At 49.0% G+C, this 12,534-nt stretch overlaps 5 protein-coding genes across 6 annotated transcripts; 3 read left to right on the top strand and 2 right to left on the bottom strand.

Annotated features, from left to right (window-relative positions):
- Positions 1-749: 749 nt before the first annotated feature.
- Positions 750-4,653, top strand: ONS95_009790 (uncharacterized protein). 2 transcript variants are annotated; one of them, XM_058503349.1, is made up of 2 exons: positions 750-998; positions 1,092-4,653. In XM_058503349.1, exon 2 carries the CDS (start codon positions 1,254-1,256, stop codon positions 3,984-3,986), a length of 2,733 nt encoding a protein of 910 aa, XP_058360061.1. In that variant the 5' UTR covers positions 750-998; positions 1,092-1,253; the 3' UTR covers positions 3,987-4,653. The 2 variants fall into 2 exon arrangements, with proteins under 2 accessions (XP_058360061.1, XP_058360060.1); XM_058503348.1 differs by having other exon boundaries at positions 750-3,975; positions 4,190-4,653.
- Positions 4,654-4,979: 326 nt separating this feature from the next.
- Positions 4,980-6,695, bottom strand: TRM61 (tRNA (adenine-N(1)-)-methyltransferase catalytic subunit trm61; the record flags this gene model as incomplete). The annotated part of the gene is made up of 1 exon (XM_058503347.1): positions 4,980-6,695. One exon carries the CDS (start codon positions 6,693-6,695, stop codon positions 4,980-4,982), a length of 1,716 nt encoding a protein of 571 aa, XP_058360059.1.
- Positions 6,696-6,890: 195 nt separating this feature from the next.
- On the top strand, positions 6,891-8,459 carry ONS95_009788 (uncharacterized protein; the record flags this gene model as incomplete). Its single annotated transcript, XM_058503346.1, has 1 exon — positions 6,891-8,459. The coding sequence occupies one exon, from the start codon at positions 6,891-6,893 to the stop codon at positions 8,457-8,459; it is 1,569 nt and encodes a 522-aa protein (XP_058360058.1).
- A 500-nt stretch (positions 8,460-8,959) lies between these two features.
- ONS95_009787 (uncharacterized protein) lies at positions 8,960-9,905 on the bottom strand (the record flags this gene model as incomplete). The annotated part of the gene is made up of 2 exons (XM_058503345.1): positions 8,960-9,815; positions 9,898-9,905. 2 exons carry the CDS (start codon positions 9,903-9,905, stop codon positions 8,960-8,962), a joined length of 864 nt encoding a protein of 287 aa, XP_058360057.1.
- A 1,288-nt stretch (positions 9,906-11,193) lies between these two features.
- GLO1 (Lactoylglutathione lyase) lies at positions 11,194-12,375 on the top strand (the record flags this gene model as incomplete). The annotated part of the gene is made up of 5 exons (XM_058503344.1): positions 11,194-11,237; positions 11,290-11,318; positions 11,373-11,809; positions 11,856-12,144; positions 12,200-12,375. The coding sequence occupies 5 exons, from the start codon at positions 11,194-11,196 to the stop codon at positions 12,373-12,375; spliced, it is 975 nt and encodes a 324-aa protein (XP_058360056.1).
- Between the last annotated feature and the right edge of the window lie 159 nt (positions 12,376-12,534).

The following is a 12,534-nucleotide window of genomic DNA, read 5'->3' as shown; positions in this document are numbered from 1 at the left end:
CCACGTCGAACAATACACAAACATTCGTTATTACAGTCAACCAAAAATCCAAAGACCGGACCGTTTTCTACAAAGTAGGAAGGACTGGAAGCACACTTCCTTCCTGGCTCGACCAAAACCTTAATCAATACCAAAAAAACTCTTTCGAAACTCAGTAACATAGTTGTTTGGCAGCCATACAAATACGATATACGACTGGTTGCTACGATTGGAAGCAGTCCTTTACCTTGAACAAGGATTGACTGAGGGTGAGTACTTGCAACTAAGATGTTCCCCTCCTCCAAAGTACATAATCGTTATTCACTCTGTTCTGACTAGAAAGTGAAGCTGACATTCAATACGGGCAAACTCAAAAGACCAATAAGAGAATGCTTGCGCTTTTTTGAATGGTCGTTTGTCTTGACTGTTCGGAATTCCATGATCAATCAAAAAGGCGACGACTTCATTGCCCTTGGCTAAGCGAAACATACCATCAACATATCCGTAAACAGCAACAACAGAAAGTCCCCTCTTAAGCACAAGGTATGTGCGGCATGTCTCACTCTTATTACACAGCTTCAATGCATATTGCCGCTAGCTTGCTAGCGCATTGCCGTTTATGCCTGCGCTAGTGTCACCCCTTGCGCAATGACTTATTAATTAGCCAAGTGGCCAGTCACAATCACATCCAGGAGATTTCTTTTCTGGCTATCGGTTCAAGCGAAACATTTCACAGACTTAATAAGTCTTGTTAAAAGCGGCCTCGGTCCAATCAACAAGAGACGCTTGTCCCAACATAGACAGAGTCATGCACTTTACTCATTACCTAATAATAGCTCTTAAAAGTTTTAGGTGCTAGCGCGTTTGGTCTTTATGAGCTAATAGTTATAGCGCATTATGATAAATACCCATGCCCTACCCCCTTCTTCGTTATTACAATCTTTTACTTTCGCGCCAGTGTATGTGAGTTTCATGCGCATCGCATCCACATTTTTTGATATCGCGCCACGGGAGGTACAGTATGAAGCCGCATATCCCTACTTGTCAATCATTTATCTCGCTCACCTTTCTTATCATTTTCCTGCATGTACAATATGGCTAATAAGTCTCAGCATAGGCAAGCATCGGACTTATATTGGCGATTTAAGACGGAAGTGTCCTCGTTCTCGGATTTCTGAGCTCTGAGTTGCGATACCATATTCGCGCGTCAACAGTTTGCTACAAAATCCGTTATTGCGCGCTCAGCAGACGCGCCACATCAACCAAAGTTAAATATGCCAAGCCCGGAAGATGTCGAGATGGGAAACTCATCGTCCTCATCCTCGGATATTCGAGAAGTCGAGATGGAAGATGCAGGTTCTTCTTCAGAGGAAGCTGTCGAGTCTGCTCAGCCCGAAAGTACAACCTCAAAGGGTCACATGACGTCTGAAGAGCGAGGCAAGAACGACAAGGATGAGTCTAGCAACATCAATGGAGGCCATGAATCGGAAGCACTTTCATCCAGTGTCGAATCAAAGTCTGGAGAGATTAGCCGCGACCAAGAAATGACAGAAAGTTCAGCAGACGTAGACCCAGAAATGCCTGTGGTCGAGGCCGATGAGAGCAACTCGCCAGCCACTGCGGACGAGGATATGACTTCTCCAGCAGTTGAAGCACCGCCACAGGGCAATGCAGCATTACCAAAAAGTCAGCGCGATCCCCAAACTGACGTTGAATCGCCTACCGCCAGCCAAACAATCAAATGGGACAAGCAGATTGCAAGGTTGAATGAAGTTCTAGCCGAGATATCTCCCGAGGCTGCTCAAAAAGTGTTGAAGGATAAGTGGCGTTTGTTTCTGTTTGAGAATTATGATGAAGCCCACATCGCTTTCATCATTCGAGCTGGACTGAAAAATGCAAATGCAGCTATCGTGGAGAGAGTCCTGAAGGATGACGGGGTCTTCAAAGATTCGCTTCTGAAACATGCAGCCAAGAAGCCCGGATTTTTGGACAAGATACTGAAGAATACACCGGTGGAGACGATTGCAGACCACATTCCTGAACAAGCCCTGGATTATATGATCGCCGAGAGATTCAAGACTGTGCCGGGCAAGACCTTGATCAAATGGCTTGCAACTGCTGAACGACTCGGCTACAAAGAAGACGACATTCTCGATGAGGAAGACGAGTCGGTTTCTCCCAATGTGCCAAGTCGAGATCGAAGTGTCGAGGTTCTTGATGTTGCCCCAATTCCCACATATCAGCAGCCTACTCCACAATATCACCAGCCATACCCTCCTCAGCAACCGTTATATCAACCACACTTAGCCAGTTCATACAAAGACCCACTCCTTATGGAACAAGAGCGGCAGGCGATTCTCAACACGCAGCAAGCACAACATGTTCAAGCTGCGATTGCACGAAGTGCTCAAAGTGCCCAGGCCTCTTCAAATCGTAGAGCACCATCTTCGACAATCCTACCCCCAGGTCCTGGTTCGAATTTCGGTCCTGTTGCAGCTATGACTCGTCAGGAACAACATGTTCGAGTGCAAGCTCAACCAACGGGCCCATTGATTTGCAATAACTGCCATCGATCCTTTCTTTCTGGGGCATTTGATGGCTACACATACCATATAACCAAGAAAGTTTGCGAAAAGATAGCACCTGTAGGTGGATACAAGTGGCAGTGTTTAAATTGCCTGTCTGGATTTACCACCAAACAAGGACTGGATTACCACAGTCTTCGAAGGGTTTGCTTTGGTGGAGGATTTGCGCCTCCGACGCCAGTACCTGTCTCAACCTCTGTTGGACCACGCACGTTGCCTCCACCAGTGAGCTCTGGAGTATCGCAGCTACCTCGAACAGCATCGACGCCGATTCTACCACCTCCACGACCGCCGTTATACGCCCCTCCACCTCCATCTCAGGCACCCCAGTCACATAATCCCCAAGTCGTAGCATCAAGCCAATCAGCGCGACCAATTGCCCAAACGCCACAACCGCCCGTCCAAATCCCGAGACCTCCTTTAGCAACGCCTCGTGGCCCTGGTCGTCCAAAGAAAGAGGAGCCCATCCGGCATTCCCCATCTGAGCTGACGCCAGAGAAGCGAGCATCTCTCGAGAAGGCATTACAAGACGCAGAAGCTGAGGCTGCTCAAAAGATATCTAAAATCCCATCAGATTTGCCGGCAGATGAGCGTCAGCGGCGTTTAACCTCTATCAATAATGCGAATGCTACCAAGAAAAGTCAGATCCGTCGAGCCCATGGTGTCAGTCTTCGTATGCGAGAGAAGGATAAGAAGGCTCGTGCCGCAGCTGGTATCTCTCCATCGGCTACGTCCAGAATCCAAGAATTCAGGGCAAGCAACTCTCCAGCCGGTTCTCCCCCTGCCTCATCTTTCTCACCTATCAATGGCAACACCGCGACCTATAGCGGCCCCCCGCAACCAGCTACCGCCTACCGGCCACCACCCCCAAGTGCTGCAAAACGAGTGTTCAATCCGATGTCATCTCAACCCTCGGGTCATGACGTGCCGCTCACTCACGCTCGCCAGCAAGATACATCTACCCCATCCGGTTTTGGCGTTCTGAAGGCTTCAACGCCTTCACACATCACGCCTACTTCGTACGCAGCATCCTCCGCCTTAGCTACTTACCAAGTCAATAATAAGCGGAAGCATGGATCCCAAGAGCCAATCGGCAGCCAAAACGGCACGCCCCAACTCTCTATGATGGAAGTCTCGACTGAGGACGCGGCGGCGAAGTTCGCAAAAGGCTACCAAAAGAAACTGGCTGATCGCGAGCGAGAGGACCGTGAAAGGAGCAAGAGCAAAGACAAAGATACCGCTATGGCCGATGTACCGAATGGTGAAGGATCGCGGAATGAGGCTGCGATCGATATCAGCAGTGACAGCGAAGACGTGGAACCTCCTCCCATGAAGTCTGTTGAGGGTGATGGAGAAGAGAGTGAAGGAGCGAGTAAGAGAGCGGTGGGTGGTAATATGGCACGGAGAGGAGGTAAGAATTAGCCTTTTCACGGGCCTTGCGTTGTTCGTATGCATTGAACTCGGATTGCTTTGACGAGGAGTATGCTGCAGAGGAGTTTACAGGCTGGCTTCTGGATCGAAGTTGGTTATACGGCCTTCCTCCTTGCGTTTTACGTTTGGCATTTTGCGTTATTCTTCTTCAAGATATATTCTTTGAGTGGCGCGCTAACTTCAATTCTCTCCAGAGGATGAGAGTACCGGAGAAGGCAGTGATTGAATATACCCAAGGGACGAGGCGAAGGATTGTATGAAACATGGATAATGAGCGAAATTCAGGGGCGTTGATGGAAGCGTATCATGAGCGATTGAAGCATGGCTCACGCCTCAGGATAGATTATGGGCATGGATAATTAATACAGAGCGTGGTTGACTGTTGACGAAGCCTACGATCAGTCTCTTAACACCCAAGTTCAGAGAAAGCTCCGTCATGGAGATGAGTTGCCATGCCCAATGATCTGTGATGATTGTAGATGAAGTGACGCTGAGTTGAACGGCGAGGCTTCTGCGGATGCTAGGCTTGATTTATGAATGTTTGGATTCAAATGTCCATGCCTCGCTTAGTCTGAGCCGCATATAAACGTTGTACCTTCTAATCCTCATCCAGGACACGTCGCTTCAAAACCTGTCATTTGGAGTAGTTGAGCAGTATGGTAACAAAATAATGCTGCAATTGCGAAATATGAGTCAAAACAAGAGAGTGGGCGCTACAATGGTGAGCTGCATACGTTATGCTTAGACTGAGTATCATGCTTAAGCGAAACAAATAATCAACATGGGAAATGTTTGCAAATTGTCGGCACAAACAAGAAAGGCTAGATTGCAATGATTCACCAAAAAAATGAGCCACTTGATAGGTATCAGGACACTCGTATTGGTATTCAATTCTCAGGGCTAGCTGTTACAAGCCAGCAAGCTTTGCTCGCGCCTCTTCGAAGCTGAACTTCAACGACTTCGTCTGGGTATCCTTCATCCTCATCACATCCCGCGAAATCTTATTCTACCTTTCGTTGATGTACCGTCAAGAAACGTCTCCTCTGGCTCCTCCTTGCTCTCAACATCTTTCATCTCGGTATCCTTCGCATCGCCATTCGCTCCATTCGTTGCGCTCTCACTCTGTTGTTGAGCCTTTGCCTTTGCACTCGCCTGGGCTGCATCTTTCAATGCTTGTTTCTCAGCCTTCTTCATCTGCTTCCTGCCCATACCAATATACTTGCTCCCTTCTTCCTCCTTGCGTAGCAGAATCGGCCACTTCTCCCTAGCTTGCTTCTCATCCTCCTCCGACCACTCTCTCGGCAGGATCGCAAAAACGAGATAGCTTGTATGAGTTTTGACATCTGGCTCAGTTCTGTGGATCAAGTTTCCGTCCTGGTACATCTTCTTCTCGATAAGGTTCTCAAGAAGCTTTTCTCGGCTGTTAGGATTGACATGCACTTTCTTTGAGGTCTCGACCTTGTCGCCGTTCTCGTGGAAGGATTTGAATGTACCTTCTACTTCTTTGAGACGCGCGACGGCTTCATCGACTGAAGCGGGAGTGAGTTGGAGACCACGTTGAGCGCCATTCTCCATTCCGATTCGCTCTCTTCGGATTTCGAATCGTCGCTGTGCCATCTCGACCATCTCGATGTCTACCCAGCCTAATTGTCGCATAACAGATACCGTGCGCTGGACTTGCTCGATACAAGGCGAGAAGGTGCAGATATGGACAGGTGCTGTGTCACTGAGCGGTGATATGAACGGTGTATCTCCTAGACTTGATGCTGGCTTAGATCTTGCTAGGTGTGGTAAGGCAAGCCATGGGGCAGGAAGATCCAGAAATACAGCCTCGGCTTTTGGACTCTGCCCATCAACCAAGAACCCACTTTCACAGACATCTCGGTGTGTGATCTGAACGGTGTTCTCCAGTCCATGTGCTATGATCTCTTCTTGTAGTTTCTCATGTCTCTGAGCATGAAACTCAAAACTCCAGACCTTCCCCGATTTTGCGGTTTTCGAGCCATTGAAGACTGCTCTTGAAGATGCATGTGTGAATGATCCACTGCCGGCTCCTGCCTCGATCAAACTTGTTCCAGGTCTTGCTCGTATTCGGTGGAGGATGTAGCTGTAATCGGGTGTGTAGACAACTTGCGTCCGGTGGGGAAGGGAGCTCGTCCAATTCTCGGGAGTGGGAGGTAATAGATGTATGAAACCACTTGATGCAGCAATGGCCTCTGTCTCTTCCCTCGGTGTAGCCGGCGTACATGCATCTTCCTCCAATTTTGGCGTCTTGTTTGCGCCTTCTGCAGATTCCTCTCTTTTCCGCTTCTTCTCTTCGGCTTTTGGTCGGCGCCCTCGCGATCCCGTATCAACTTTCGAAGCTCTGACTTGACTTCCCCATGGTAAGCCAATCAATGTTGTGTGTGGAAATGATCCGAATCGAGTGTTGACCACCTTCCCCTCCGAATACCCCTCGTCGTCTTCGTCGTGTTCCTTGAGAACTGTGGGGATTTGTAGATCTCTCTTTAGATGGACAATTGCCAGACTATCTGCTGTCGCTACTGTTCCTGGGTAGAGGAATGGGGAGCATTTCGAAGTCATGGCTGTGTTTAAGGACGTGTCGACGTTCAACAACGGGAGAAAATGATATCGAATTGATATCCGCCCACATAAATTCTTGGTGGCAGAACTGGGCGGTGAGCTCTTGCTCCATGTCATTAGCGCGAGGCTGACAGACAATAATTCGAACCCCTGCAGATATCACGTTTAAGCACGCAATGCGAACGTTATTTGACAAGGCTCAATCCAATCCGGTGTCGCCTTCTTGTATGACAAACATATAAATTCCGAAGACCCAAGGGACGTCGATATCTTGTTTCTTTAAGACTAGTGAGAAAGAAGTCGAACAGCAGGATGAACTCAACACGGAGTGTCGCCGCGGCTGCACGAATAGCCTCGAGGTCATCCAGAAATATACCAAAGCCATGGCACTCTTCTGCACCTCGACAGCCCGCCACAGCGCCGAACGGACGATTACAGAATGTGTCGAGGTCATTTCATGCTCAGATTTCTAAGAAAAATTCCTCTGCCGGGCTCGCGGAAGCTTCAAATCCTGCCATGGCATTCCCTTGTCTCGACGCGCTTGAAACCAAATCCGCAACCCTCGAAGCTAGGTCACTATCCAGCGGCCCAGAACCCTCGTACACAAGCGGTGCGACGCTCAGCTACCATTGCCACGATCCATTACTGCTCGATTGGGGAGGAGTATTACGGGAATTCGATATAGCATATGAAACTTGGGGTGAGATCAACGCAGACAAGTCAAATGTGATCCTCTTGCATACAGGTCTTTCAGCATCCTCTCACGCACATTCAACAGAGCAGAATCCTAAGCCTGGGTGGTGGGAGAAGTTCATTGGACCGAATGGATGCTTGGATACGAATAAATACCACATAATATGTACCAATGTCATTGGAGGTTGTTATGGCTCAACAGGTCCAAGCAGTATCGATCCCGCGGACGGACAGAGATATGCGACGAGATTCCCTATTTTGACAATGGAGGACATGGTACGGGCACAATTCCGACTCCTTGACGGATTGGGAATCAAGAAACTGTATGCCAGTGTTGGAGCCAGTATGGGAGGCATGCAATCCCTTGCCGCCGGTGTTCTGTTTCCAGAACGTGTGGGAAGAATAGCCAGTATTTCTGGTTGCGCAAGAAGTCATCCGTACAGTATTGCCATGAGACATACCCAGAGACAAGTTCTTATGATGGACCCGAAATGGAACCGAGGATTCTACTACGACGGCATACCTCCCCACGCGGGTATGAAGCTCGCGAGAGAAATCGCAACAGTCACCTATCGTTCCGGACCAGAATGGGAGCAGAGATTCGGCCGTCGGAGGGCTGACCCGAGCAAACAGCCTGCATTATGTCCCGATTTCCTCATCGAGACGTATCTCGACCATGCAGGAGAGAAGTTCTGTTTGGAATATGATCCCAACAGCTTACTGTATGTCAGCAAAGCAATGGATCTTTTTGATCTCGGCGCAAGCAACCAGTCGGCGACTGCATCACGGAGAGCAGCGCGAGCATCGCGGCTTGACGAGGGACAGGTTCAGGACACGGAAGCCGCCTCCTGCACTCTCACACTCCCGGATTCGCCCTACCAAGAGCAGCCTGAGTCGGGAGGATCTCAAGATCTGAATGCGCCTGTCAAGCAATCCTCTGAACCTCCACAGGATTTGATCGCTGGACTGAAGGGGTTGAGGGACCACCCGGCTTTGGTGATGGGCGTCGCGAGTGATATCCTTTTCCCAGCATGGCAGCAACGAGAGATTGCAGAAACCCTCAGGAGGACAGGGAATACCAGAGTCACCCATGTTGAACTTGGAGAGGATGTCAGCTTGTTTGGTCATGACAGCTTCTTGTTGGATCTGGAGCATATTGGTGCAAATTTGAAGCAATTTTTGGGCTAGTCTGGCAAAGTATTTGGCTACGTCAAGTCAGTTTTCAGCAAACTTAAGCGAGATGGCATTGGTTACAGTCAAGCAATTATTGAATATACCCGCCGAACAATATTGACGGTCGTCAGGACGGGGTGTGTAGTTTTGGAGGTTTCGAACCACATGAAGTGTGTTGCTTGGCTGAGAAGGAGAGAAATTTGCTCTACAAGGAACTCTGAGATGAAATAGGGCTCGGGGAGAAGAAGATGTGCTGATACCACAAATTAGTACAAAAATAATTACATCCAGAATGCTGCAGCATTCTGCAAATGCTACATGGTATCTCGGGACGCCAAACACCATACATATGTACATGCAGACCACAAGACATCGGATCTTCCTCATCCACCGATATATCCACAAAGTAATCTACTCAATACCCACCCCTTTTTACTTTTCATAATCAAACCACCATTATCCCAATAATATATCACCTTTCTTCTTTCCTGCTTGACACCCCAAGCAGCATCCCATCACCGGCCATCAGGAGAACTCAACCTAAACCCCTCCAGCTGCCCATCCAACCACTTCCCAATCTCAACCGCCTGCCTCCTAACCCCGACCAAACTCCCCGTCCTCGTCCCCGTACTCCTAATACTCCCCGCATCACTCGGCACCGCACTCCCACTCCCTCTCCCCACACCAGCGCTCAAATGACTTCCCCCTCCTCCTCTCTCCCCCTCATGCGCATCGCCCTGCGGCGAAGACGGCGGACTTGTATGCCGCGAGAGATTCATATGTGCCTGTGCCTGGAGCGAAGTATGGCTGTGATTGGTATTGGTATTGTGGTTGGCATTGGGATGTGTGCTTGTACTTGAGCTAGAACTTGCAGGTCCGATGGCGACGAAGAGGAGACTGCATGAGAGCGCGCGGATCACCATTATGCCGTGGGAGAGCTGGATCGTGATTGTGCTGAGGTCGTGGTCGGCGATGGTGGATGTGCTGGAGAGGGTTGCGTCGGAGCCGCGAGACTGGGAATGGCTTGTTTCTGATTGGGCTTCTGCTTGCGATTGCGATTGTGATTGGGGTTGCGAGGAGGAGGTCTGTGATGACGAGGGGAGAGCAGAGGGTATGATGGATGTCGTGGGTAGGTAGAGGTTCCATAGTGAGCAGGCGAGTGTTGCTTGTGTGCGGAGGGTGGAAGCTGGGAGAGGTGAGGAGCTCGAGAGGAGCTTGCCTGTTGGGGAGAGGAGGAGAAGAGTGGGAAGTTGGGGTGTGGTGTTTTGCGAGAGGAAGGCTGTGAGGCGCTTGGTGAGGAGCATTGTTTGCGACATTGTGTCGAGGAGTGGTGGTTGTGAGTGTGAAGGAGAGAGAGGTGGCTCGAGGATGCTGGGGACATGCGATCAGCTCTGTACTCGAGATAAATACGGGGAGAACATTGGAAGTAGCGGGAGCGCAGGATTGAACCTACTATGGCATCTAGGAAATGTGCCAGATGCAATTGAGTTTATTTCGATCTATGCGATGGTCTTGGTTTGTGCGGTGACATGAGAGGGGAAGATTGTGGATGAGGGAAGGAAGCTTCGAGGTTGGAGACTGAGGTGATTAATGATTGTGGCCCGGGCCGTGATTGTCTTGAATTCAATTTCACTCAGTTTCTTTAACCTCCTTGTTTGGCGACACGCCGAAAATGAACCAATGGGATTGAATTTCCAAGGTAATCAATATCCTTATTGAATTGACTATCAGTTATTTTCTCGACCGTTTGAAAGGTTCTTTCTATGCTGCAGCAGGCCATTCCCATGGACTTATCATCGGTCACAGTTGCAATACCTTCGAAGCTGTGCGACCAACCATTCAGAACTGGATTTTCGACCACCTTGAGATTCGAGCTGAGCTTTACGAGGAAGACGAGTTCTTCGACTTGAGCGAGAACGGAGATTGGGTTTCAGAAGAGGAATCAGCTGGCGAAGAGGAGTTCCATGACCCGGAGGAGGAACTATTCGCCTTGCATTGAGCGAAGAAATCAATGTTCCTCGGGGTCGTTCTGATATCTCAACTTGTAGCCATTGGAGTCGTGCTGCATCACCTTATTGCTTCTTTGAAGGAAGTACTTCTTAACTTTCTCTGCGTTACTTGCTACATCTGGTGCGTGACGCTCGCCTTCCTAGCAGATAGACGGGCGGTCGAGCTTGATCAACGTACGGCTGCAGAGCTACAAGAACGAGTCGACAACGAGGCTGTTCCACTGAAAGATCTTGTTTGTGCTTCAGGCCTCGTCTTCGTTGCTTGGCTTGCATGGAAGTTTCTCTGAAGCCTTCTCTTAGCCTTCGACCTCGCTTCTACTGCGTCTGGATCTCTACCTGCAGATTAAGGTGAGGGAGGCTTGCTTGCTTACAATACAGAATACATATTTCTCCTTTCAGCCTCGGCGAGTCGGCTGCACTTGGTAATTGGTTCCTCTCGTCACCTCCACTTCAGGTCTTCTGTCTCACACGTCATTGGCGAGCAACGCGGGGCAGCTCCTCGGATTGTTTTATCCCCTTCATCCTCTACCCTTCAGCCTCCTCCCACTCTTTCCGTTGTCAAACAGATTCGAGACATTCCATGAACTCAATTCGTCACCTACAACACACTTACAAATCAAGCTTTCTTCAGTACACCGCAAATCCATGTAAGCTACCCAACTTTGACAGCTGTTCACCAATGGCGGGGTGCATATTACTGACACTAGAGGACCTGCACAGCTACCAGATCATTCGCAACCATGGCGGCAACCAAAGTAGAATCCTACAAGTTCAATCACTCGATGTAAGCATGCATATCGTTTTACAAATATGATTCGAAACTGAACTTCCCCCAGGATTCGGGTGAAGGACCCGAAAGAATCAGGTATGTTGAAATCCATCGAAGCTCTACAGCAGACTGTCTAACAGCTTCGAATAGTCAAGTTTTATGAATTCCTCGGCATGAAGATGATCCAAAAGATCGAACAACCTGAAGCCAAATTCGACCTCTACTTCCTGGGCTATGACTCTCCCAAAGCAGTTTCACACGGAAATCACTTCAGCGACCGCGAAGGCCTGATCGAATTAACACACAACTACGGCACCGAGAACGATCCTGACTACAAAGTATCTACTGGTAACAACGAACCACATAAGGGTTTTGGACATACCTGTATCAGCGTTGATAACATTCAAGCTGCTTGCCAACGGATTGAGGATGCCGGTTACAGATTCCAGAAGAAGCTGACGGATGGTCGCATGCGACACATTGCTTTTGCTCTGGACCCAGATGGATATTGGGTTGAGATTATTGGCCAAAATCCAGTTGATAAGACGGAGGGTATCAAGACCACAGATGTGGCAACTTACAGAATGGTCGGGTCCACTTCCTTACAAATTTTAATCTTACTAACCTTTGCAGAACCACACCATGATCCGTGTCAAGGACCACGAGAAGTCTTTGAAGTTCTACCAGGACGTATTCGGCATGACTCTCCTCCGTACAAGCGAGAACAAAGATGCCAAATTCAACCTCTATTTCCTTGGCTACCCCGGTGATAAAGGCGTATCTCAAGCTTCTGCCAATGGGGTCAACCCAACTGCTGATCGCGAAGGTCTTCTCGAATTGACCTGGAACTATGGCACCGAGAGCGATGAGAGCTTCAAATACCACAACGGCAACGACCAACCTCAAGGATTTGGCCATATCTGTAAGTGCCAGTCTCTGATTGACAGGGAAGATGTGAGCACAGCTGACATACACAGGTGTTTCCGTCGACGACCTCGATGCAGCTTGCAAGCGCTTCGAGGACTTAGGCGTAAACTGGAAGAAAAGACTTACAGACGGCCGCATGAAGAATGTTGCCTTCGTGCTGGATCCTGATAATTACTGGATTGAGGTTATCCAGAATGAGAAGTTGAAGTCGAGAGCTAACTGGTAGATTGTGTAAGAGTGGCGAGGCTGTAAAAGACAAATTTAGCCGTTGCGGCAGAACTTTCGCTTCCTTAGTCTCTGAAAGTGCTCCTGCTGCTGTATACTTCTCAACATCAACAAATGTCTTACAGATGCCTGCCCTTTCCACGTGAATGATAATAAAGAC

Source organism: Cadophora gregata (assembly GCF_030347475.1).
Source record: "Cadophora gregata isolate MNR1 chromosome Unknown scaffold_4, whole genome shotgun sequence".
NCBI classification, from domain to species: domain Eukaryota; kingdom Fungi; phylum Ascomycota; class Leotiomycetes; order Helotiales; family Ploettnerulaceae; genus Cadophora; species Cadophora gregata.
Note: the sequence above shows the minus strand (reverse complement) of the source record. Positions and strands in the feature narration are given on the sequence as shown.

Coding starts and splice junctions, on each gene's coding strand:
- ONS95_009790 (XM_058503348.1), top strand. CDS start 1,254: ATGCCAAGCCCGGAAGATGTCGAGATGGGAAACTCATCGTCCTCATCC. Junction 3,976..4,189: donor TAATATGGCACGGAGAGGAG/GTAAGAATTAGC, acceptor AATTCTCTCCAG/AGGATGAGAGTACCGGAGAA.